This window comes from Molothrus ater, chromosome 2 (assembly GCF_012460135.2).
Source record: "Molothrus ater isolate BHLD 08-10-18 breed brown headed cowbird chromosome 2, BPBGC_Mater_1.1, whole genome shotgun sequence".
NCBI lineage: Eukaryota > Metazoa > Chordata > Aves > Passeriformes > Icteridae > Molothrus > Molothrus ater.
In genome coordinates, this window is record NC_050479.2 from 70,372,539 (window position 1) to 70,395,493 (window position 22,955).

General features: G+C 38.1%; 1 protein-coding gene across 4 annotated transcripts in view; it reads right to left on the reverse strand.

Moving 5' to 3' along the window:
* Window positions 1-336: 336 nt before the first annotated feature.
* CDK8 (cyclin dependent kinase 8) overlaps window positions 337-22,955 on the reverse strand; it is a 68,749-nt gene continuing 46,130 nt past the window's right edge. The window contains exons 5-13 of one of the 4 annotated variants that reach the window (XM_036404139.2): window positions 18,184-18,241; window positions 15,307-15,438; window positions 13,353-13,496; window positions 11,342-11,411; window positions 10,229-10,301; window positions 7,874-7,971; window positions 6,419-6,497; window positions 6,141-6,296; window positions 337-1,578 (exon numbers count right to left, since the gene is read on the reverse strand). In XM_036404139.2, coding sequence (XP_036260032.1) covers window positions 1,453-1,578; window positions 6,141-6,296; window positions 6,419-6,497; window positions 7,874-7,971; window positions 10,229-10,301; window positions 11,342-11,411; window positions 13,353-13,496; window positions 15,307-15,438; window positions 18,184-18,241 — 936 coding nt within the window. In that variant the 3' untranslated portion in view covers window positions 337-1,452. Of the gene's footprint in view, window positions 1,579-6,140; window positions 6,300-6,418; window positions 6,498-7,873; window positions 7,972-10,228; window positions 10,302-11,341; window positions 11,412-13,352; window positions 13,497-15,306; window positions 15,439-18,183; window positions 18,242-22,955 lie in introns of all 4 variants that reach the window. The other 3 variants (XM_036404138.1, XM_036404140.2, XM_036404141.1) reach the window with 3 other exon arrangements.

The following is a 22,955-nucleotide window of genomic DNA, read 5'->3' on the forward strand; positions in this document are numbered from 1 at the left end:
AGAATGAGCTACAGAAACCTCAGAAGAACATCCAGACAGGAATGCTTCTGGATTTTGTAGATGAAAAGAAACTGTCTGATCTAGGAAATGTCACTAGTAATAAACCCACTTTTAGAGTATCTCCAGCTCATCAGCTACATGAACAGAACAAGAGTAATGCACTTTTTTTCCTGCTGTTTAAAAGAAAAATTATCCTTCTTACCAGTTAATGGAAGCCTGCCTTGCAAGATAAAGTCCTGCTGAATGCTGTTTCTCAGGACACAACCTGATATAGATGTATGAATGGGGGAGCAGGGGGTTTTCAATGATAAAAAGGAATACAGGCAAAGGTCATAATGCAGATTTATGAAAAATAAATTTATTACATAACACCTTGTTTTAACAATGTTTGATTTTTTTTTTTACTCAGAATACTTGTGTCATTCATGTAAAATAGTTTGATACAGTACATTGTATGTAAGTTTTTCCTCATAAATTCTAAGGCTCTCCTAACATCTTGTTCCTCTGCAGTAGGAATGGCACCCCTAAACAACGTGCGAACATTAAAAAAAAAAAAAAACAAACAAACTGAACAAAATTTAAAATCCACTACACCAAGCTGGTTCTCAAAAATCATGACAAAATATCTGAATGGATGCCGCACCTTTTTAGGAAATATCATTCATGCTTTTTTAATCCCAAAGCATGCTCACAAATCATTAACACCAACAGGAAAAAAATAAAACACTGTCTATGACAATCATTTTAGTTTGTTTGCTGAACCAAACATGTTTATATCAATGACAACATACTTATTTAACTATCAAATAGCAGCTTTAATACCAGTCAAGTCATAGATTTCAAAACAAAAAAACTTATGTTGGAAATAAATCTTTGGGACGCTTGTAATTGCTGGGAAAAAATGCAAACGCTTCCATGTTCTTAAAAAAATCTCATTGTAGCAATCATGTCGGTCATAAAACATCGATCTAGCTGAAAAATGAACCAACCCACAAAAGTCACTAAAAATAAATGTCTATCAAAACTGTCTGAGAGTTACGGTTAGTTTGCTTTTTTGCCATGGTAACATATACTGTATGCTTCAAGTACCAGTTCAAAGATGTCGTGTACTATCGGTCAGATGAAGTTGTTACATCAAGAGAATTCACCACATACGACAACAAAAATGCTTGCCCCTAGCACATTTCACAGCTTCACCTGCTACAGACTGTCACTGAAAAAAATGCATCGCTCAGTCTGAACCATGTCAAGTAAACTACAGAAGTAGCATATCCACAACACAAACCGTGCTAGCACTTCCTTTTCAAGTCTAACCCCAAAACCAGGTACAAGGTGGGAGTCCCCGGCCCCGTGGCGGTGGGACGGGTGGGAGGTGTGGTCGTACAGTACATTCTGCGGCCCAAGGCGGGCTCCTGGCAGCAGCTGCGTGGCCGGTGTGGCACCGGGTGCGGCTCAGTACCGGTGCGTCTGGTGCGAGTACTGCGGCGGCTGCTGGGAGGTAGCTGAGTACCCCATGCTGCTCTGGGGCTGCGATGTGCTTGGTCCGGGGTTGGGGTAGGCAGCATGGGGGTTGGAACGCTGCAGGGCAGAAAGCACAGACACACAGCCCTTCGTTACACAGACATGGAGAGACAGTTTCACCTAATGACTCCTTTCTTCAAGAGGCACCCAGCACACAGAGTCTCAAAGCAGCTGCACTTCCAGGCTTTGTTCCACTTTGATTACAGCAGGTAACAGACATCAGGAATACCAGATAAGAAAGTGAGAGCTGCCAGCCTTCTGCTATCTACCCTAATGGGGATCTTCACGCATCACAGTCAAACCTCCAGCCAACCCTCCAGATGGCTACTGTGCACCTGCATGTGACACTGGGCTACCACCACTCATGGAAGTGCTTTTCTCCACTTGCTCCCTTCTCCTAGCAGGAAGGTAGGCTGGGGTGGAGGTCCAGGTGAGGCATCTTACTGCTGATGAACCACTCTGCCTTATTCTGGAGATTTTCACACATAGAGGATATACTTGCTACCCTTCTGTGTGACCACAGGCTGACAGCACCGTGGCTGGGCTAAGGTGTCATCCATCAGCAGCCTTAAAATGCTCAAAAGAGAGTTTAAAGACAACAGTGACATGTTCCTCACCGGAACCAGATATTTCAGGCAAAAATGTCCTCAGATTGTGGCTTGGGAGGTTCAGGTGGGACACTGGAGGAGGGACCACCAAGGAGCCAGTACAGCACTGAAGAACCCGCCCATAGAGGGGCTGTGAGGGCTCTCTATGAAGATTTTTAAGACTCAGCTTAACAAAGCCATGCTAACCTGAGTGAGAACTAGCAACAGCCCTGCTCCAAGTGGGAGACTTGGCTAGATGGTTTCCAGAGGCCCCTTTCAACCAGCATTCCCACAATTATTTGAGTGGAGCATTCATCATTGCAAGAAGCTCTCCACAAACCAGGAACTGCCTACTTCAATTTTAACCTAAAAGTTATTATTTACTGATAATGTGTTATAAAGGAAAGAAGGACTGCCTGTGAGAATTTCAGTAAGTATCTGACCACTTAGTAGCACTTAACATTTCTTTAAACTAACACAATTTCAGTACATTACTGTGCTGGTATACATCCACACTAAGGTTTACATGCCCTCACAAACATTGGAGCATTTAGAAACTGTGTAGCTTCTGAATTCTTGATATCACAGGACATACTATGTTTTTTAGGAAAAGCTACTCCTAGAAGAGGTCTGGAAACCTCTAAAAAGTAACTCTTCCAGGACTAGGGCATTGCTACTAGACCTGAATAGGAAAAAACTGTGGTGAACCAACACCCTGAGAAAGTAAAATATTAGGTCACAACATAAAACAAAAACCCCAATTTTTTCTTGTACAGCATTTATAACAGAAGCTATACCCAGGAAGCTGAGATGATGGCAGAAATAAAAAAGGCATACTCTATTTGATAACACACACTCACAGGACTGAGTTAACACCTCTAGAGAAAAGGGGGAGAAATGGCTGGACCAGCTCTTAATGTCAGTGGGAATAAACCAGCACTGCTGATCCACACCGTTAGCACAGTGACTGAACTTTGTTGACATTTGCCTTCAGTCTTGAGAGGAACACTGAGGCACTCATCAACAGAAGGGTCACAGCTCAGGGTCACCCTTCTCCATGTTACAAATACAGGATATACTTCAAAGAGCAAAAGTCTTGAATGTTGGTTCTGCCCATGTGTGGCTCTTGTGTGTAGGAAACCATCACAAGTTTAACCATTTAAAACTGACCACTCATTTCAGTTGTAAAACACTCCCTGCATCCTGACTTCTAAAACAGATCTCATTTTAAGACAGAGGCAATGAAAAATCATATTCCTTCTTGACACCCAGAGCAACAAATGGCTTTTGTTTTAGAAAAAAAGTAAATATCCAGTCCTTTCTAAATACCATTAAGCACCCAGAGGGTTATCCCAAGCAAAAGCTCAGGGTAGTGGAATTGCTCCAGCCTGCTCAATCACATTGCCTTTGGGAGTGTCACATTGCACATTTAAACAAGGAGGCAAGTCTGTGTGCCATGTGTCTACTATTTTTATGCATGGCAGAAAAGGATATGAGGTCAATGTGCCCTGCAGAGAGTGATTTGACTTCTGAGTGAATGCAGAAACTGTCTTAGTGTGCCTTGCCCAGGAGATGGCAATCCTTCTTCACAAGCTTTATATGGGGAATTTGAGCAAATCAAATGACGAACAAAGGAACAGGTGTTTGATTAAAACAGAGGGCTGTATTGTAATGTTTGTTTTCCCTCTCCTCAAGCTGCTGGATCAGAAGCAAAAAATGTGAGGAATTTTTTTCAGGGAGATCTGAAACCATCAGTGGGAAACTCTTAACTGCTTTTGTTCTAGTACTAGCAAGTTCAGGTCTCCTCTCTTTGATTATCATGTTTTCCAGACACCTTAATCAGAACAAATCTACTGACTGTCTCTTTGCAAGGCTAGGGATAAAAGGATATATTTTTTTGAAAACCAGGCATTTTCCCTGCTAGAGAGACAGCAGAAAGACTGGTCAGGAGTAGTCAAGTTAGCAGTAAGAGCTCCTGAGAAAGAAAAGCAGCAGTTATCAATATCTTAAGGGAGAAGTATTCTGAAATTGTATTTGTCAACAAGGGCTGCCCCCAGCTGTAATCCCAGGATGGCTATCTGTGAGTACAAAAATTCTGATGGGCATGAACTGAAAACAAACCAATGCCAATTCTGGCCAAGCAATTTGATTCCTCTGACTTGTCAGCCAGCAAACCTCAGCTCTGGCTCACAGAACTGGGAGCTGAAGTTAATTCAAAATGCCCCAGTACAGCAGCAAAATGAGGTGAAGGACATGTAAATAGGGCATGTAAATGGGGCTCCCTGACACAGTACACACAATCTCTGAATCAACCTCCTTAGATGTGTGACTCCACCTGAGGGCAAGATTAAGAAAGTTACAGCTGCATTTGCCTTCTGCTCTGTGTGTGTTTTTAAGAAGCGGAAGAAAGAGCCAATTAAAAGGCCAAAACAGCAACTGACTGCAGCTTGCCAGATTGAAAGGGATGAAACTCCTGTAAGCGTGCCTGTGATGGATAATCCTACTAAAAGAAAGATGACATTTATACTTAGAGGCACCCCACCCTGCAGAATTATAGTTAAGGCTCACCACTGTCTCAAACAGCTCTAAAAATGTATATTGTTCAATCAGAATGACTTGCAAACTGATGTGTTATTGATGTCCTGGGATAAACTGAACAAAGGCACTTGGGGACTACATGAAGAGTCTCACAATAAAGCTCCTGAAAATGATCTTATTTTACATTTTTGTAGTACTTTCAAATTTTGGCCAATGCTGAGAGTACACAGATTTAGGTAAGGATGAAGGTGATGCCCCCAGGCAGCTTCTGAGGCTATCTGGTACTTTGAGGAACAAACTCTGAAACACAAGATTTCAAAGCCCACTGGTGGTTCATGGAGAAGCTGTATCAAACTGAAAGGCAAGTTGACAGCAGAAGCTTTACTGACTCTGTTTTTAACTCTCCCCATGTTTTGCTACAGACTGTAAGCCCAGCTAAGTGGGTTTCCACTATCAGTGTCTCACATTTAGATATCAACCTTTAAATTAACTGAAAACATTGCCAGTAGTTTCCAACTTCCCCACACTTTGATTTCATCCAAGACTGTCTGGCCCCCTGTACCGTGCATTCCATGTGAACCAGTACACAATGGCCAGTTCCTGCAGGCTAACACTTCCAGCAGCATGCCTCCTTTTGAAATCCCCTATTCCCTAGGCTGGAAAAATCTGCTGTTCTCTAACTGCTCCTGTGAATCATCTGAAGTCTTCCCTGCTCCTCTTTTGTAATTTCTAAACTTGTATTAACTAAAGGTTCTGTCCTTGACTCTCTTCTCCTCCATCTCCAGTAGTAGGCTTATCCAAACCCAAAAACTCAGGTATCATTTGCTGGGATGACAAAGATATTCTTATACTCCAGGCTCTGATTTCTTAATGTCTGACCACAAGCTCAAATGCAGGAAGGCCAGAACACATTTTTCATGTTTTCCTCAAGTGCTTTTTCCCAATGCACCTCCTCATCTTCCTCATTCATTGACTGCCACCACCTCACCTGTCTTCAGATCTGCAATATTTGGCTTACTCAACCTGGAATCTCCCTTGATCTTCAAAAGAGATTATGACAGCATCATGCCAAGTCTTTGTCATCCAAAATACTGCTTCCACATCCATTAACTGACTAAAACACTTGTTCAGATTGTTATTTCACAGCTTTTTTACTGCAACATCCTGCCTCCTACCATTGCAGGTTTGTTCAAGCAAGAAATGGCATTTTTAGCTGATACAGAACACAGCATAACAGGCTCCTGGTCCATTAACCATTAGCATTCCCTAATATGAAGGGAATTGGTAGTAACTCTAGTAATGTCTGATCCTAATTCTCTTACTGCTAACCTAAAGAACATCAGGATATTAACAAATCATCAACTATATGAATTAAAAAAAAGCCAAAGAGTAACAGTTAATACAGTGACATTTATCTAATTACTTTTTTAGTTTGAAGAAACACTGCTCTAAACATGAAAAACAAATACACAATATGTGAATAAAACAAAATACCTGATAGTCTGAGGTCATAATAAGTCCACCTGAGGTAGTGGTAGGAGGAACAACTCTCACTTTTTTCAGTGGGGGTCCCTGTGTGTGACTGTTGTCTTGGTTCCCTGGATGACCAGTTCCATTAGTATGGTTATTGCCCTGCTGCTGCTGCTGGTTCTTCTCAATTGTTTAAACACAAAGAAAAATTTCAACTCAAAAACAGTACATGAAATAACATAAAATCAGGAAATAGTGTAAAAGCCAGTGAAACATGATGATACTGTTCTTCTAGTACTTACTTTGTCTCCTTTATCATCTGGTTCTTCTTCTGTTAAAAATTCTCGTTTTGGGTAAGGGATTTGACAACCTGCAAAAACACTGTCCCCCAAAAAAGTCTATTTATCACTGTATTAGAACAGAAGGGTAAGACCTGTAAGATTCACACTTTACCCATGATAGTTTCATTTCATTCCTAAGCCATCATTTAATAGCTGCAACTAAGGGAGAAGTTTTCCCAGTCTGACTATCACCATATTCTAAACTTTGCAAAAACATAATCATTTTTACATATTCGATTGTAACGTTTATTTGACTCTTATACACTAACTTAAGCTCCCAGTAATTTTTTTGTTGGTTAGAAAGGTCCATCACTTGTTAGGTATCTGCAAGGGCACAAAGAGCTATCTCACTTATAGCTATTGTGTAATTCACAGTCTCAGGACTAACTATAAATATTCCTGGAAACTTCACTGACTATTAAAAAAAAACCCTGGAAAAAAAGTTTAAAAGTAACTAGAAATTTCACCTATCAACTCATACCTCACAGTCCACATGGATCTGCTACTTCTAGTGCAAGCTAATATTTACGTGCCCTTCATCAGTAGAATGTATTTATAATAAAGTCTCTGTACACCTGTTAGCAATACTCACTGTGCATTCACATTAAAACGTCAACCTAAATTTGAGAAAAATGCCAAACACTATCCTAAAAACAGTTTCTGTAACAGGCAATCATTCGCACGACTTTAAATCACAGAGACAGTTCAGGAAATGCTATAAATAATCCAGCAGGCTTTAGTGAAATAATTTCATTTTTAATTAATTCCTTATAAGTATACATATTTTATAAATTCTTCCCTACATAAGGGTAGAGAATCACAGACAGGATCTACTAATAGCTTTCCTAAAAGGGTGTACAGTCATGCTCTCTGGCTAGCCTTTTGGAAGAAGGGCTTAATTTTTAATGAAATCATTCACTGTCCATAAATTCTCTCCCTTTTGTAAATCCGCCTGTGCAAACAAATAAGAGGAGTGTCTACAGAAAATGGATTTAAGTTGTTAAGGATGACAGCACAGAGACACAGACTTGACTTTCCCCACCCAGTGAATTTACAACAAAGGCTAAGACAAAAATGTAAACTAATTAGAGACTGTCATCTGGCATTCTGAGGCAGAGAAGCGGACCTGCGGGCACTTAGCAGTTGTCTACCAAGATCTGTAGCATGCATAATCAACCTGTCAGTGAGTAACAAGATTAGTGCTGCAACTAATAGGATCAAAGTTCCATAAAGCAAGAGATTAATAAAAATGCTACTTAATTTTAAAAACCACGAATGGCATTTTAGTGGTTATAGCTCTCTTTGGTTGTTAGCCAGTATTTAGCCATATATTCACAAACATACTTAGGGCAGAGAGAAGGCACAGCTCGAAAGGATCTCTGCATGCACTGATAGGTTAATAAACTGACCACTTACTCGGATGTGGGAAGAGGATCTTCCAAGAAGTAAGGATCCTGCATAGCCTGTTCTGAGGTAATTCTCTTTATTGGATCCATAGTGAGCAATTTCTGAAGCTGAAAAGAAAAAAAAAAAGAAAAACGGAAGAAAAAAACATCTTTACATTACCAAAACCATTTATAGAAACTTCACTGTATTCCTGAAGTTAAGATGATACAAATGTGTGTGAACTCAAAAGCCTAACCATAAATGGCATAACCACATTCTTCTCCCCTGTTAAAATAGTAACTTCATTTCCTATCAAAGGACACCTATTTTCACTTGCAAAGCCCAGGACACTAAGTTTCAGTCACAAGTCAATGGTTCTATCAAAACCATTCAAAAAGTTTCCACAATGTACTAGCACCTTTAATCACAAAATAATTTGAGTTGCAAGGGCCCTTTCAAGGTCAGTTAGTCCAGCCCTCTGCCATGGGCAGGGACATCTTTAACTAGATCAGGCTACTCAGAGCCCTGTCCAGCCTTACCTTGAACACTTCCAATGATGGGGCATCCTGAACTTTGTGCAACACGTTCCAGTGCCTCATCACTCTCCGAATAAAGAATTTCTTCCTAATGTCCAATCTAAATCTACCTTCCTTCATTAGAAAGCCATTATCTCTTGTTCGATCAAAAGAATGCTCCTCTCCAGCTTTCTTGGAGACTCCCTTCCAAGTACTGAAAAGTGTTTCAAGGTCTTGTGGGAGCCTTCTCTTCTCCAGGCTGAACAAGCCCGGCTCTCTGAGCCTGTCTTCAGAGGAGAGGTGCTCCAGACCTCTGATCACCTTTATGGTCCTCCTCTGGACACAACACCCCAGATGAGGCTTGTGAACTAGGAACACCAAACCATAACTATTTTATTTAGCTCTAGTGCTGAGTTGCAGAGATGCTTTCTTAAACTACATGGTTTTTATTCAAAAAGTCTGCTGTACATGCAGATACTTCTCTCCATTCACTCTAGCAGCTGTGTGGAATACAGCTGTGCTGGACAAGCAACATGAAATAACCTTCAGATACCACACAGAAAAATAGTGAGTTTTCATGTTTCAACTATACAATGAAGTGTCCGAAGCAAAACTACACCATGACATATTGTCCAAGACTTTATAACAAATGCTTCACTTTTAACCTGCAGTGGGTATTTTTAAACAAGAAAATACATATGTAAATAAAATTAATTTACATTTCCTACTCATGCTTTTTATAGGATTCATACATTTCACCTTTTTAAAAAGATCCAGTATCATGATCTAAGTCTGAACTGGTCATTTCCTTTCACTAGGAGAAATTCATAACTACATGTGAGAATTCATAACTGCAATGCAAATCTCCATACTTCAAAAGCTGAGGTTGAGAAAGTACATTTCCCTCCTCAGCCTTCAGTTTTGACAGCATGGTTAAAACTTGATAACTATGAATTACCACCATCAATTCAGTTTTGTTTTTCACATCATCCACAAGAACTCACAGCGCTCTGAGTCTACATGAAGTTTTTATAGAATAGCATGTTGAACAAGCCAATTCTTACTCTCTCAAAAAGCACTGCCAAGAGCCAGAAAAGGAAAAGGCAAAACATGACAAAGAACTGCCAACACACTGAAAAACATGAATAAAAAGCACTGCAAAATACTGGCATCATTTGTGATGATTGGATTCTAGAGCTGTCCATCACAGGATAGCAAGTCTTGGTCATGATCAGCCATACAAAAAGAAATCAAAATGATTGTGCAACCATTATCCACTTAAGGGATCAAAACTTCTGCCCCCTTGTACAGATGCCCCACAGAAGCAAACATTCTACATATTATTACAAATATTTTCTATTTTAAAAACTGCTTGATGTAAAGATCACCTAAATGACACAATAAAAATGCAGTAAACTTCATACATCATCTATTAATGGGACAATCACTATAGTTTATATGGACCAAAGTAACCACAGGACAATCAAAAAAAATCAGGCATATAGGAATTTTTAAAAGTAAAAGTAAACTATTGAAAGTATGCAAAGCAGCAAAATTAATAAGGATTGCAGCAACACTGCAAATCTAACTATAGGCTAACACAACTATAATATGACTTAAAGAACAAAAACTTCAAAATTACTTGATACTTGAACGTAATCCAGTGAATGAAACTCAGAATCATTTTATCAATGTGAGAAGATATTTCATCAATGTGAGAAGATAAAGTGATTTTGCAATTTTCAGAGTGCAGAGTATCAGTTATTCCTAACTTTATGAAGTTAGTTACAGTGGACTTAACACTAGCTCAACTCTTACTTGAAAGAACTGTAACATATACAAGGGATTTTTTATGTTGGCAGGAACTTACCAAGTGGAATGCCTTACTATCTGGTTTAACTTTATGTTTTTCCATATATTTGATAAGGCTGCAGTTGGTATACCTAGAAAAGGAAACAGAAGTGATATTTCTAATATGCAAAACACCGATACTGCAAAATTTTCCTGATAGTCACAAAACATTAATAAGAACAGTTTAGTCTCCCTGCAAATCCAATAAGCAGGGAAAAAACACAACTATCAACACCACAGATTGCTTAAAAATGACAACTGCAGAAAGGCATGTTTCCCTCACATCCTTATAAAAGCATATCATACCCACACAAAAAGCACACTTTTAACCCTGAGCGTGCAGACAGCAAACTATCAACTGGATTTAAACTGCCTGGTAGCAATTTCACTACTACACTCTTTGATTCTGTGTATTTCTCATGGCAGTGAAGATATATAATAAGCTCATCTAAATGCTCTCCTGCAACCTACAGGTTGCTACAAGAACATTCACGTATTTACTTTTTGAAGAGAAGCTCAAAAAAAAAGGCTTCTAAATAGTTGCAATTACATGGCAGATGCAAGAAATGCATGTAATTATACAGCCCCAAATGCCTCAGCACAGAAATCAGGCAATGGGGTGGCACTTTAAGTGCAGGTATTGGCCTGTGGCAATGTGACAGCAAAGCTGAAGGGCATTTTCTTCTTTAGTCACTGTAAGCTACCCTAGACATCAAACCTGACAATTATACCCACTGTTTGCTGGAAATGGTATAAGGTTACCTGACCCCTTTTAAGCAGCTATTACAGAAAATCACTGCCAGTACCACAGATTTGGGAACAGCTGTGCTTTGCCACACTGTGCTTTGCAAACTTCAGAGCTGCATGGGGTCTTACTGGCATCACCTTTTTCACAGCTGCCACCTTACCCTTTACAGCCTCTGGCTACTCTTCGGATCCACACCACCTCAACAGGCCAAGTTCACCATTATGAAACAACTTTATTTTTCATTTTTCACAACCTAAGTCATAACAATTTCACAGTCCTTGTTTGGCATCTACATAGAAAACAACTCAAATTGCAAGAAATTTCTTGCAGTGTTGGAAAGATATATAAAATATGCTTTATTAAGAAAGCTCAACACAGACTTACGTGTTTCTCCGGAAATCTTTCATTAAGGTTGAATGTTCTGGCATCTTTTTTATGTCTTCCCAATCTTTATCTGCAAAGCAGTATTAGTTATTTTCTTCCTTTCTCTCTGAGTAAAACAAAGCATTTCAAAGTATCTCCACAGCCTTGATATGTGTTTTTTTGCGTTCCACTCCTCTAACCTTGTAGTCTTATGCCTTTGTACTCCCTAGCTCCTACTCCTTCATCATCTCTTCACAAGAAATCATACCAACACCCAAGAGGCTCCAGCTGGGTGCTGATTAACTCAAGAATTTGAAAAAAATATACCAGCTACAGTGGCCACAAAACAATGCTGAAGAAAAACACATCAGGCCTTGAGCTTGAACCCTTCAGGACGGTTACTAAATCTATTTAGACACAGCTGTGATCTCAGGACAGGAGTACACAGACCTCCAGCAAACCCTGTCTCCTTCCTAAGGGATTCTCTGTTCTGACAGCACTTTTAGTTACAGGAAACTGCCCAGAGGTACTTCAGCAAAGTAAGATATACTGTTATTAAACAAAAAGTTAAGAAAAAGTAAAGTTTGCACACTCAAAATGAAGAATAATTCACCTCAATGTAGACCAAGGCCAAAATGGATTTCAAAATAAAACAAAAAATTCAGTACCAGCACCTAACTTCAAATGTCTTAAGCTCTAACTCTTGAAAAGGCTCTGTGGGCAACTAATTTGGTTCAATTCAAATATTTACTAAGTCTGATCACTACTGCAGAACACTGAGTTTAAAAGCATTGAATAAATAAATAAATAAGATAGAATTATTTAATTATTACTTAAAGTATTCTCCTCTTTCCTGTCCCATAGACATGAGAAATTGTTTCAGATATGGCAAGTGTCAATTAAAATGCAAAAAAAAGCTGCAATTGAAGGAAAAGCATTTCTTGAAAAAACCAAAGAACTCCAAAGGTCAAACAGACCATTAGAAAGGATTCATTAATCCAATCAGAAAACCAAAATGAGAGTATCATCTACTTATATAAGCAATACAGAATCAATGTAAAACCCAAATGAACTAAGAAAAGTATAACAGGGTAAAATTCTAGTTTAAAAGCAGAAGGGGACAGTATTGCTTGAAGAAGTAAAACTACGGAGACAATATGCAAAGGCAACATTTCCATGAATCTCATAGAGCAGTACAGAAGAAATGAAGCACATACACACCAAAAAAAGGCAAAAGCAAAAATAAGAGCATGTTTAATAACAAAATTCTAGAACCAACACAAACATATAGACCACAAAAGTCATGTGAAAGGAAGAGGCAAGTTCAGGAACAAAAAAAACCCTGAACAATTAATAGTGGGGCAGGGAACACAAGCAGTGAGGAGAAAGATAAACAAAACAAAAATAAAAAATAAGGCCCCTGTTACTATGACTCCTGCAATCATGTGAACACCAGAAGACAAAGTATTAACTGAAGAAGCAAGGCAGCCTGCATAAAAACAAAGTGTGACCAACACTGAGGGGAAAATGCAACACAAGTGATGCAATTTGTTTTGGTTCATACAACCAGTTCTTGGAAGAAAGAAATTTTTTCTATACCACCAGTTTTCCACCATGTGGGGGGGGGAATCAATATCCAAATGCTATGTTTAATTTGGCATGAGCTAAACAAATGCATAATATTCACTAAATATATGTATTTTTTGCCTGGTTTCATAAATCATCAGTCACCTTGCAAATCAATAATCAGTACTGAAGCAATGTAGAAATATTCCTTCTCATTTTTAATCACCCAGCATTAAATACACTCTTAAAATAATAAAGCACTGGTACATGTATACACAAAGATAACCCTATCATCAATAAAAGGGAACATACCTAATTTGACCATTGGATTCTAGATTTATAACTCATGAAATAAAGATTGTGTTTGAACAGCTTTGCTGCTTTGATCAGCTGCCACCTTCATATGCAAAGAAAGCAATATGGATATCTTTCTTTGAACAGCAGTGATAAAAAATACAGTATGTACCTGCAGGAAATCCCATTACATTGAATATTCTGTCCAGCTGGTCATGGTGATAAGGATTACTAGTTTTGATATCTTCTTGTCGACAATGGAATATTGGCTCTGATGTTAGCAGCTCTGCAAATATACACCCTATGGCCCAAATATCTTTAAAAAAGGAGAACAGAAATAAAAAGAACAACAAATGAATCTTTCCAAAACCATCTGGATGAGGTAGAATGTTAGTGTTTAGCTTATCAGAGATAAGGTCAAGTTTCTATTGTAGAAGTGCAATACTTCCTCAACTTTTTCTTTTAGCTTTGAATGGAGGTACCCAATTCAGAAACTACACAGGAGCTGAGAGAATAGCATATGAGTTTTTGTGGGGTTTTTGAAGTGTAGTTACCATTTAACATTGTAAAAAATTATTCTGGTTAAGAATAAAAGTGAAGGAGAAACTATTGGGATAATGGTCAACACACAAAACACCAAGAAAGAAAAGCCAACTGGCATCTTGTTCTTTCAGTGCCACATTGTCCTGACCAAGAAATGTGCAACCGCTGAGCAGCCAAGTTTAAGTAAATGGCTCCAAAAATACAAGCTGAAAAGTAGTGGTGTTGGTAAAAACCAAATAACACCTTGAAAGAGAGTAACACACAAATTGCTACAAGCCCACACACTCACAACTTTTCCACAACATTCATTAAAAAAAACCCAAACTCCACAACCTATCTAATAATCAGATCTCCTAAATCTTCCCAGTTGTTTTCTCAATTCTTTTCTAGTATATACAAATACAATTTTTAACTCAAAGTGGTGCTACACTGAGCCTTGAATGAACAAGGTCATAAACAAGGACAAAAGCAAATAATGCAAACAGCATAACTCCATTACTCAGTGTTTTTACACAGTAATTTTTTATCTACACTGAAAAAACTATGTACTAAAGGCTATGACTGCCCATGCAGTTTCACACACTGCCATCAGAAGAAACAGCAGTAAACATGAAAACACAACAAATTAAGCAGTTTGAAGGAGCATATAAAAATTTATCTGATCTATAAAAGAAACACAGTATTAACAGAAAAGTAAACAAGAATACATTTTAGGCATAAACATGAGAATTGCTGACAGAAACACAGATAGGATCTTTAAAAAAACAAAACAAAACAAGAAAAAAAGACTGAGTTCTGAGGAAGACTGTCAGGTTACAGAAACAACACAGCATGCTGACATACAACCTCCATGTCTGTGCAAAGCAGAGTAGCTGCTAGGGAAGTTACTTGCTCCCAGAATTTGTTGCCAGCCTTTAACACATCTTTTAAACCAGGCAGCAAGAGAAATCTTCCCAGTGCTTTTCCCTACAGTCTCTCTTCTTTCCACAGCAAAGCTGATCAATGCAGTAAAAGTGAATCTAATCTCCCTCCAGTTTGCTGCTGGGCTGTTCCCCTGTTACACAGCCCACAAAAGCTCTGGCCATCTGTCAGCTGTCTTTTTCAAAGACACAGAGAGGCTAAAATGCAGCTTAATTTTACATTTTAGCTTCAGTGCAGCCACTATATTCTCCATTCTGTACATTCTTTATTGCATATCTTTATTACACTAGGTAATAACCTCTGCAATGAATTTAATGCACTGTGTCTCACAGTCATCCTAATACAAATTCTACCAGCAGTTCAAAGATGCTTCCATATTTTATAGCCCCTAACAGCATTTATGAAAGTCCTGTGTGAAAGCCACAAACTTAAGATTGCATTGCAGGGCATTTGGAGATAAAACCCAACAATATATTTCATTTCTATATATAGCCTGAGACCCCAGGAAATGAATCAATTTGTCAAAGATTAATGTTTCTTCAAGAAACAAGGAACATACCTTTAACTCAGCTACAGTCCTTTGAACAATTTATCAAAGCTTTAATATTTGGGTACAGTTTACATAAAGAACAAAACAGTACATTTTTGTCCAATTTACTTACCAATAGCTTTGGTATAATGCCTTGCTCCAAGAAGCAACTCTGGAGCTCGATACCAGAAGGTTACAACTACTGGATCCAAGTCTGCTAAAGGCTTCAGAGGTGAATTAAATAATCGGGCAAAGCCCATGTCAGCTGCAAAATGCAAAGAGAGATGCTTTAAAATTTGAGGGAAACTAGCAATCTTTTTTTTTTTTTTTGAACAAACTGATTGAGTTTACTTGTTAGCACTATCATCACTCCTAAATAAAATGCAAAGGCAGACTGTAGCAGATATGAACTCTCTGAGCAGATTTTCTTTCTGTAGAAGTTACTGGACGGCATCACCTATGGAGTATATCATTATAAATCATTACTAACATGAGTCATTTACAACAATGAATTAACCATTGTTCTGAAGAAGTGCATCAACTCCTCAGGACACTGGTAAATCCTGACTCATTTTACCTGATGTTCTCTGGTAAAATATTCCCATTATTACAGGATGTTTTTTCACAAAGCAGCAATTTTTAAAGCAAGCAAAATGCAGATTCTGCAAAGGTTAGAATGATTTATAATACATACGTGTACATGACAAAATCTCCCTCTTCATGAAGTTAGCTGTGGCAAGAGTTCCCTCACACAAAAACAGCACCTAAGCCTAACAGCATCTGCCTCCCTGCTGATTTTCTATCAAGATGCATTTCCAATATCAATATATCAGTGCTAAATACCATTCAGGCTATGATTTTAAAATTTTGGTTGTGGGCATTGTATCATTAAAAACTGCTTCCTAAAATTTGTAGCGTACAACTGCCTAGGAAGTTGTCTGAACAACTAAATGTAAGTCATATAGGAAAAAATGGGCAGAGACTAAAATGTTCAGCTTCTCCCACGAAATTGCTTTCCTGACCCACCAACCCCCGAATTCCAAGACAGAGTGACCCTCTCATGTAGGGATATTCATATGCTGAGAAAAATTTGAATGAAATGAGATGAGTAGCTACCCTGAGGGAAAAGGACCTACATGCTATAGCCCAATGAGGGAACACTGCAGTGTAAATATGGGTCTCTAACTTGACTACACAATCCTTAATTATTTTTTCATATGCATTCCTATTTATGATTACTTTAAGGCATTTAAAAAGAGAAACATTTTACAGTTTTCTACACTAAAATATCAATTGCTCAAAATTGGTCAAGTCACTAATAACTATGAATAATAAGGAAAATTGTTGGCAGAAAGTGAATTTATGACCCAAAGTGACACAAAAATACTATAAAAATTATTTTAAGTTAAATACCAGTTATGTATTTTTTATAAAAATTAGTTACACTGGAAAAGTGGAAGCCCTTGGTATGTGTATAACTTCTGCATTCTTTAACGGCTGTGGCAATCTTAAGAAAATAAGAAAAAAAAAATCTACATTTTGATAACACACTTCAAAATCCAAGGTTCCCCTCCCTCTTTCCCTGCTGGGAATGGATGGCTCAGAGGACTGGTGGCCCAGTACAGAATCTTTCACCTGTCCATTAATGGAGTCTGACTTAATTTAGTTGTTTACTAAGTTATTCTCAAATTAATTCAAAACTATGAATTAAGAAATAAATGGGTGGTCTATGTGCAATCACTAGCAAGTAGTTGTGTACAGCAAAGATCACCACCACTGTCAAAAGTGAGTCCAGAGGATGACCTACGTGCTCTGTTTTGGAAGAAACCCTCCATGAAGAGTAAGGTAATATGAAGAAATTTTCCCTTCTGTTGTCCGTGCTGTACCTGTTTTCTATGCAGACCTCAATCCCTACTGCCAACCTTAAAAGCTCAGAAAGGCATTAGAAACTTTCAGAGTAGGATCTGCAGAAACATTCAACCCTGGCCCATCACTCCTTGGATTCCATAGGACAAGGGAAGGCCTAGAGCAGCACTGAATGCTCCCAGAAAATCCTACCCTGAATCTTTCTACTAGTGACTAACAATATAGTTCAGATCAACAAAACAGTAAGAGAACAGAGCAACAATGCAGAAGAGTAATCTCACAAAAGAAAACCAGGGGAAGTGAAAAAGATGAACTAGCCTTAAAAAACCCTTCTAAATGGGGCTGCATTACCATAACAAATGTAAGCAGGCTGTGCATTAGTAGCACTGCCATGATAATGCACAGCCTGGTACAGTTTATTATTTTTAGACTACTGTTAATTTTTATTTATGTATTTAGTTTAAAACAATTGAACTTCTACAAGTCATCCTATCACTGCAAACAGTAACTCCCACCAGAAAATGTTACAATAGTGTGGAGTGTTGGGTCCTTTCTAACCTGGTACACCCCAGGCTAGGCATTTAGCATTAGCTATTCACTGTCACTAAACATTTTGCATGGATTTCTGTGGTTTCTGCACTCTTAAGATCCCTTGTGTTCATCTCCAAGGGACCTGCCTACTCCTTCAAAAATATTTTGTAGGCTGTCATCTTTGATTCCATTATAAGATTTAAGTTTTGTAGCAATGAGTAGTTCCCTATTTAGATTTTTATAAACAGCAGCAAGATGTCATGGCATTAGAGGTAAATGGAGGAAATTTTAAAATCCCATTTTTCTCCTCCTTTCCTCCTAGCTAGCTGTCATCTTTAACCCCACATCAAAATGCCCCACCCCACACAAACACCCACTTAAGCAAAACATAATGACAATTTCCACTTTTTATTGATGAGGCTACAGCATTTCATTGTCAGAACTGCTACATGGGGCTAATATAATGAAGCCAGTCACTCACAAAACAGTATTTAGGCAATGTGCCCAGGCACATACTGGTATTATACAGTGACTACTTTAGGTGGTAGAACTGCACCTTCAGAACATTCTAACTTAAATGCTACACTGGGACTTATCAAAGATATAAACATACCAATTTTTACTCTTCCTCGCTCAGGACCTTCACCCATAACTAAAATATTAGCAGGTTTCTGTGGAAAAAAAAATAAATATACAATACATATACCACGATAAACCTAAACATTAGTCTCTGAAAAGTTAATTAAGCTTTGTTTTGCCAGTTTTAAACCAACTTTGTTTTGATAAAAATGACAAGTTTGGCTGTCACAGTAACACTGTGCAAGGACCCAGACACAGGCTCTCCCTGACTGCATCCTCCTCTCGTTTCTTCTGGGCATTGCTGTGCTCCAGCAGCACATTCCCTGCTGACACCCTGGTGTCTGTCCTCAACATGCACCAGCTGGCAGCCACCCAACTGCTGAGATTTCTACCCAAATTGCCCTAGATCCTTTCAGTGGGAGGCAGTCCCACTGCTGCCCACCACCCCAACCACAGGGATGGGAAGCCAGCTCTACAGCAAGCTTTGCCCAGGGTTATTAGGCACATTTGCAGACACATTGCACATAAAAATATACAAGTGAGATACAGATGAAACATATCACTTGATATTGGAGAGAACACCATATCACTTGATTTTGGAGAGAACACTCATCTAAATTCTTCCTATTTACAAGTGTTTACCAATTCACACAGCTGCAAAACTGGAAAGCACTGCCTTTATGTTATTCTTCTGTCTTTCCTTTTTTTCTTTTACTATGGAAGCAAGTTAAAGAACTGAGCTAGAGTTTGGCTGGTTAGAAACATGATAACTCACTTCATAATCCTCTATTTTCTGCTGTCCTCTTTCTTATAATCCATTCTCAGCATCTGTAGTCATAGGATTCCTCAACTCCTAACACAGCTTACATAATGAAACCTACAGTGCTTATTTGGAGGGAAAAAAGTAAAGAAACTCACAAGTAAAGCTGATAATGTATGCCAGACTTGTTCTCAAATGGAGTGATTTAGATACCCATTAGTTCTGTAAATCCTGGACAAAATAGGGACTCCTATTCAGTTGTGACCTCTAAGATTGCAGTAAGGCTGAGTTACAGCTCTTGCTTTGCTTTTCCAGTTTAAACGGATCTGAAGGTAAGAGTACCTGAGCAGAACAGCTCAGACCACCTAAAAGTTAACGCAATAAATCCTACTATCTTTGTGTGGTTTTCTAAACACATTCTAGGATATTCTCAAGCCTTCCTGAATCTATCAGGCTCTAATGTAAACACACATGCAAAGAAGCAGAACACCACAATATGATATCAACCTAGAAGTAACTGCTATTAGGTAAAAACGAGGCAGAAAATATTAGTACTTGAGCAAAAATTTTCCTTGAGAAATTAAATTATTGTTGTTTATGAAAGGCTGCAAAATGGATTTCTGAAAGTCTACAATCTTGGACAAAATATGTAAAAAGAACCTGAGGCATTGCATTTCTGAGAACAGGTTAAGGACAGAAGATCTTATCAAAAATGTAGTCAAAAAAGGTGAGATATATTTCGTTGTCTTTCCAACAGCAAGAACAACAGATCCAGCTTGTGCTGTATTAGCTCTGTGATTTCCAGAAGAAATTGTTCCCCACACCACCACCACCACCACCCCCTTTTGCCTTTTTTTAAATAAAGGCATACACTCCAGATAAGTATTGCTTCAACATTAAAAAATGCAGAATGTGGGCACACAGCTCTCAAACCATTTCATTTAGATTGCCTCTACAAAAGTCCTAGAAATAAACAAACGGCATACATCTTTAAATTCATAGTTAGTGCTGAACTTTATGGCAATTCAATCTGCTAAGTATGAAAACACATCATTTCACCAAAGAAATCTTTCTATTGCTACACTGTGACTCAAAGAACAAATCCACATCTTTTACAAAACCTGCTTCAATATATATAGGGTGTTAAGCTACATGTCTAATTATCATGTTTTCATTAGAGTTAACAATACATTACACAGGCACTAGAATTTTTCAGATATATAATACATGGACATAATACATAAAGTACCATTTTTCCCCCTTCAAGTTCACAGGTTGATAATACTCTACAAAAATGCTTTTAACATCCTCATGATATTTTCACCCTAAAATATTTTACTGTTTGGATTTTGGTAAGGACAAGAAGTCCTATTCACACAAAGACTGTCATATGTATTATACCATATGACTAATCAGCCCAGCACTGGGTAACAATTCCTGCACCAAAGATCTCCTACCCTAAGGTCAAGGCAGGTAGAGATGAGAAAGCACAGCAAGACAGTACTAGTCAGCAAAGTAAGTATCAACAGCTTGATTCACACTCACATTTCAGAAGTTACAGAACACACTTAACAATAGAGACAATTTAGAAATCTGTGTAGGAGTATTCTAAAGCAGCAAAATAAAAAAGAACCCTCAGTTGGTCTGAAATATTCAGTAAACCTTTTTCTAAAGCCACAAGTCCTTCACTGAAAACAGCTCTGTTTGGAACACAAGATTTTTCCTACAGACAAAAATATTTATGTAATCACATCACTGTAAAAATATATCACAGTTAAAAAAAAAAGTAAATTAGATGTCTTATTCTGGAGGCTTCCGTTTCTAAAATCATTGTATGCAGAGACTGGAACAACACTTTTTGTTCAAAAAATTTTCCAAACAAGACCATTCAACTTAAATTTAATAGGGGGATATCTACTAGAAATCAGTATAGGAGTAGTATTGATACAACTAAATACTAAGCATTTTGAATAATCCCTGAAAAACACTGAAGGCCACTAACAAAAGTGAATACATGTGTCAGGAATTATTGTTACGCATCTTTTAATCGAGTCCACTATCTGAAGATAAAAAACCCCAACAAGTCCCCAGATTTGTCTATTTGGGCAACTCATTACACATTAGAAATTTATTTGCAAAGAAAAATAAGCAGTCATTAGAAGAAGAGGGAGAAATTTGGATAAGCATTAGTTGAATTTGTTAATTTTCAGTTTAATTCTAATTATCCAGAGAAAATTGAAGTTGAAACTGCTTATTCAAATCACTTGGGCTGAGCAAGTGAAGCAAAATCTTTTTGCAATTCTTATACTGTATTCTGAAAATACTCTACTTTAAAGCAGCTATATATTTTTTATAACTACAAATTACCAACTAAAGTCCCTAATTTTTGTACTAATAAAGGAATAATTACTTTTGTCATTCAGTAAAATAATCTGTGCATGCCAGACAAATGCTAATGAGAAACCTGTTATGAAACTAAACCAAATGTGAAGAGCCATGCAGTGATGTACAGCTGAATATTTCAGAGACCAACAAAAGTGTCTGGCAATCCCATAGAACTAAATTCAAGAAAAATCACCCTTCTCCTCCCAAATCCACCTCAGCAGCAGAGGGAGAATTCATTCTCATGAAAGAATGACCTTGTGACCATGGCACAGCACTAAATCTCATCTTGTCTTATATTTGGCTTTGTAGGACTCCTCTTTATGATTCCTAGACAAATCCTCTTCTGTATTTAATCATTATTACTGCTGAAAAGAGAACCCACTGATATATCTTTAGGTACTTCTAATTTAACAATTATTTGCAAAGTGCAAAAAGAAATTCTAAACAGCAGGTTAATTTTAACCAAGGGAGGTAAAAACCCAAAGAGGTTCATAGATCTGTGAAGAACTTGAGACAGTCACCTTTACCTATCTGCCTGATCTCACCCAATGCTGCTCAGAGTCACCCTGAAGTCTCTGGTGATGAAGGCTGCACAATTCCCATGCAATCTTGTCTCTTTCACTCTTCTCCATTGCAGTGTTCTTCCTTTCCTTTTCACACCACAAACAAGGTTAGTCCCCTTGCCTCTTCTCTTCTTCATTAGCAGAAGGCACAGACAATCACTCCTTCACTGCAAGAATGTCCAACACTTCCTGGGACAAACATCTCTCTTCAGTCCTATTACCTAGATTAAAAAAACCCTGAAGCTCTCTCCTGCTCTGTATTTCTTGGTAGGCTGTTTTTGTTTCTGGATCTATGCTCATTCTTGCTGATTTCCTCTAGCTGTTCTGCCTTGGGCCACCCATTTCTTTGAACTCCAGTGCTGCAAATTACACATTGCTCCTGCTGAGGCTTCACTAATGCTAAATGCAGTGGAGAGATTGTTTTACATGCCTGGCACAGCATCTCTCACTCTGTATGATCCCAGTATGGTATCCTGCCTCACTGCATAAGGCTACTGATGCATGTTAAGGTTACCAGCTGTGCATTTTCTTCATATCCTTTTGGCAGGACTACTACTATGAACAAACATTGCAGTCACATACTGCTTCTTAACATATACTGAAAATGTTTGTGTTCTTTCACAGAGGGGAAACTAGACTTCAGAACTTATCTGAATTGCTGTCTTGAAGGCAAAAATGCAAACAAAATTAAAATTATACCAGTCTATGTCATGATGAGATGCGACAAAAAGAAAAAAAAAAACATCATTCCTGCTGCTCAGAGGAAGTTATTGATGGAAGCAGGAGATGATTATTTATTCCAAATTTGTATACAAAGTATCTGGAAATCTTAGGACATTGTCTCATGCTCCTGGAAAAGTTTTTAGGTGTTAGGCCCTCCTTTGACAAAGCTTTACTCACCAAAGTAGTGAGGAAAGAACTGGGCATTTTTAGACAGCTTAGCCATTGCAATTTTTGATACATTTTAAGCATCAAACCAGTCTGCAGGAACTACTATTCCACATAGGTTTTGCTACTAGTCTGTTTCTGAAATCACCAGTTTTCAAAGACTGATTTTAAACACAGGTATCAGTGAGTAATCTAAACTCCTCTGAATTA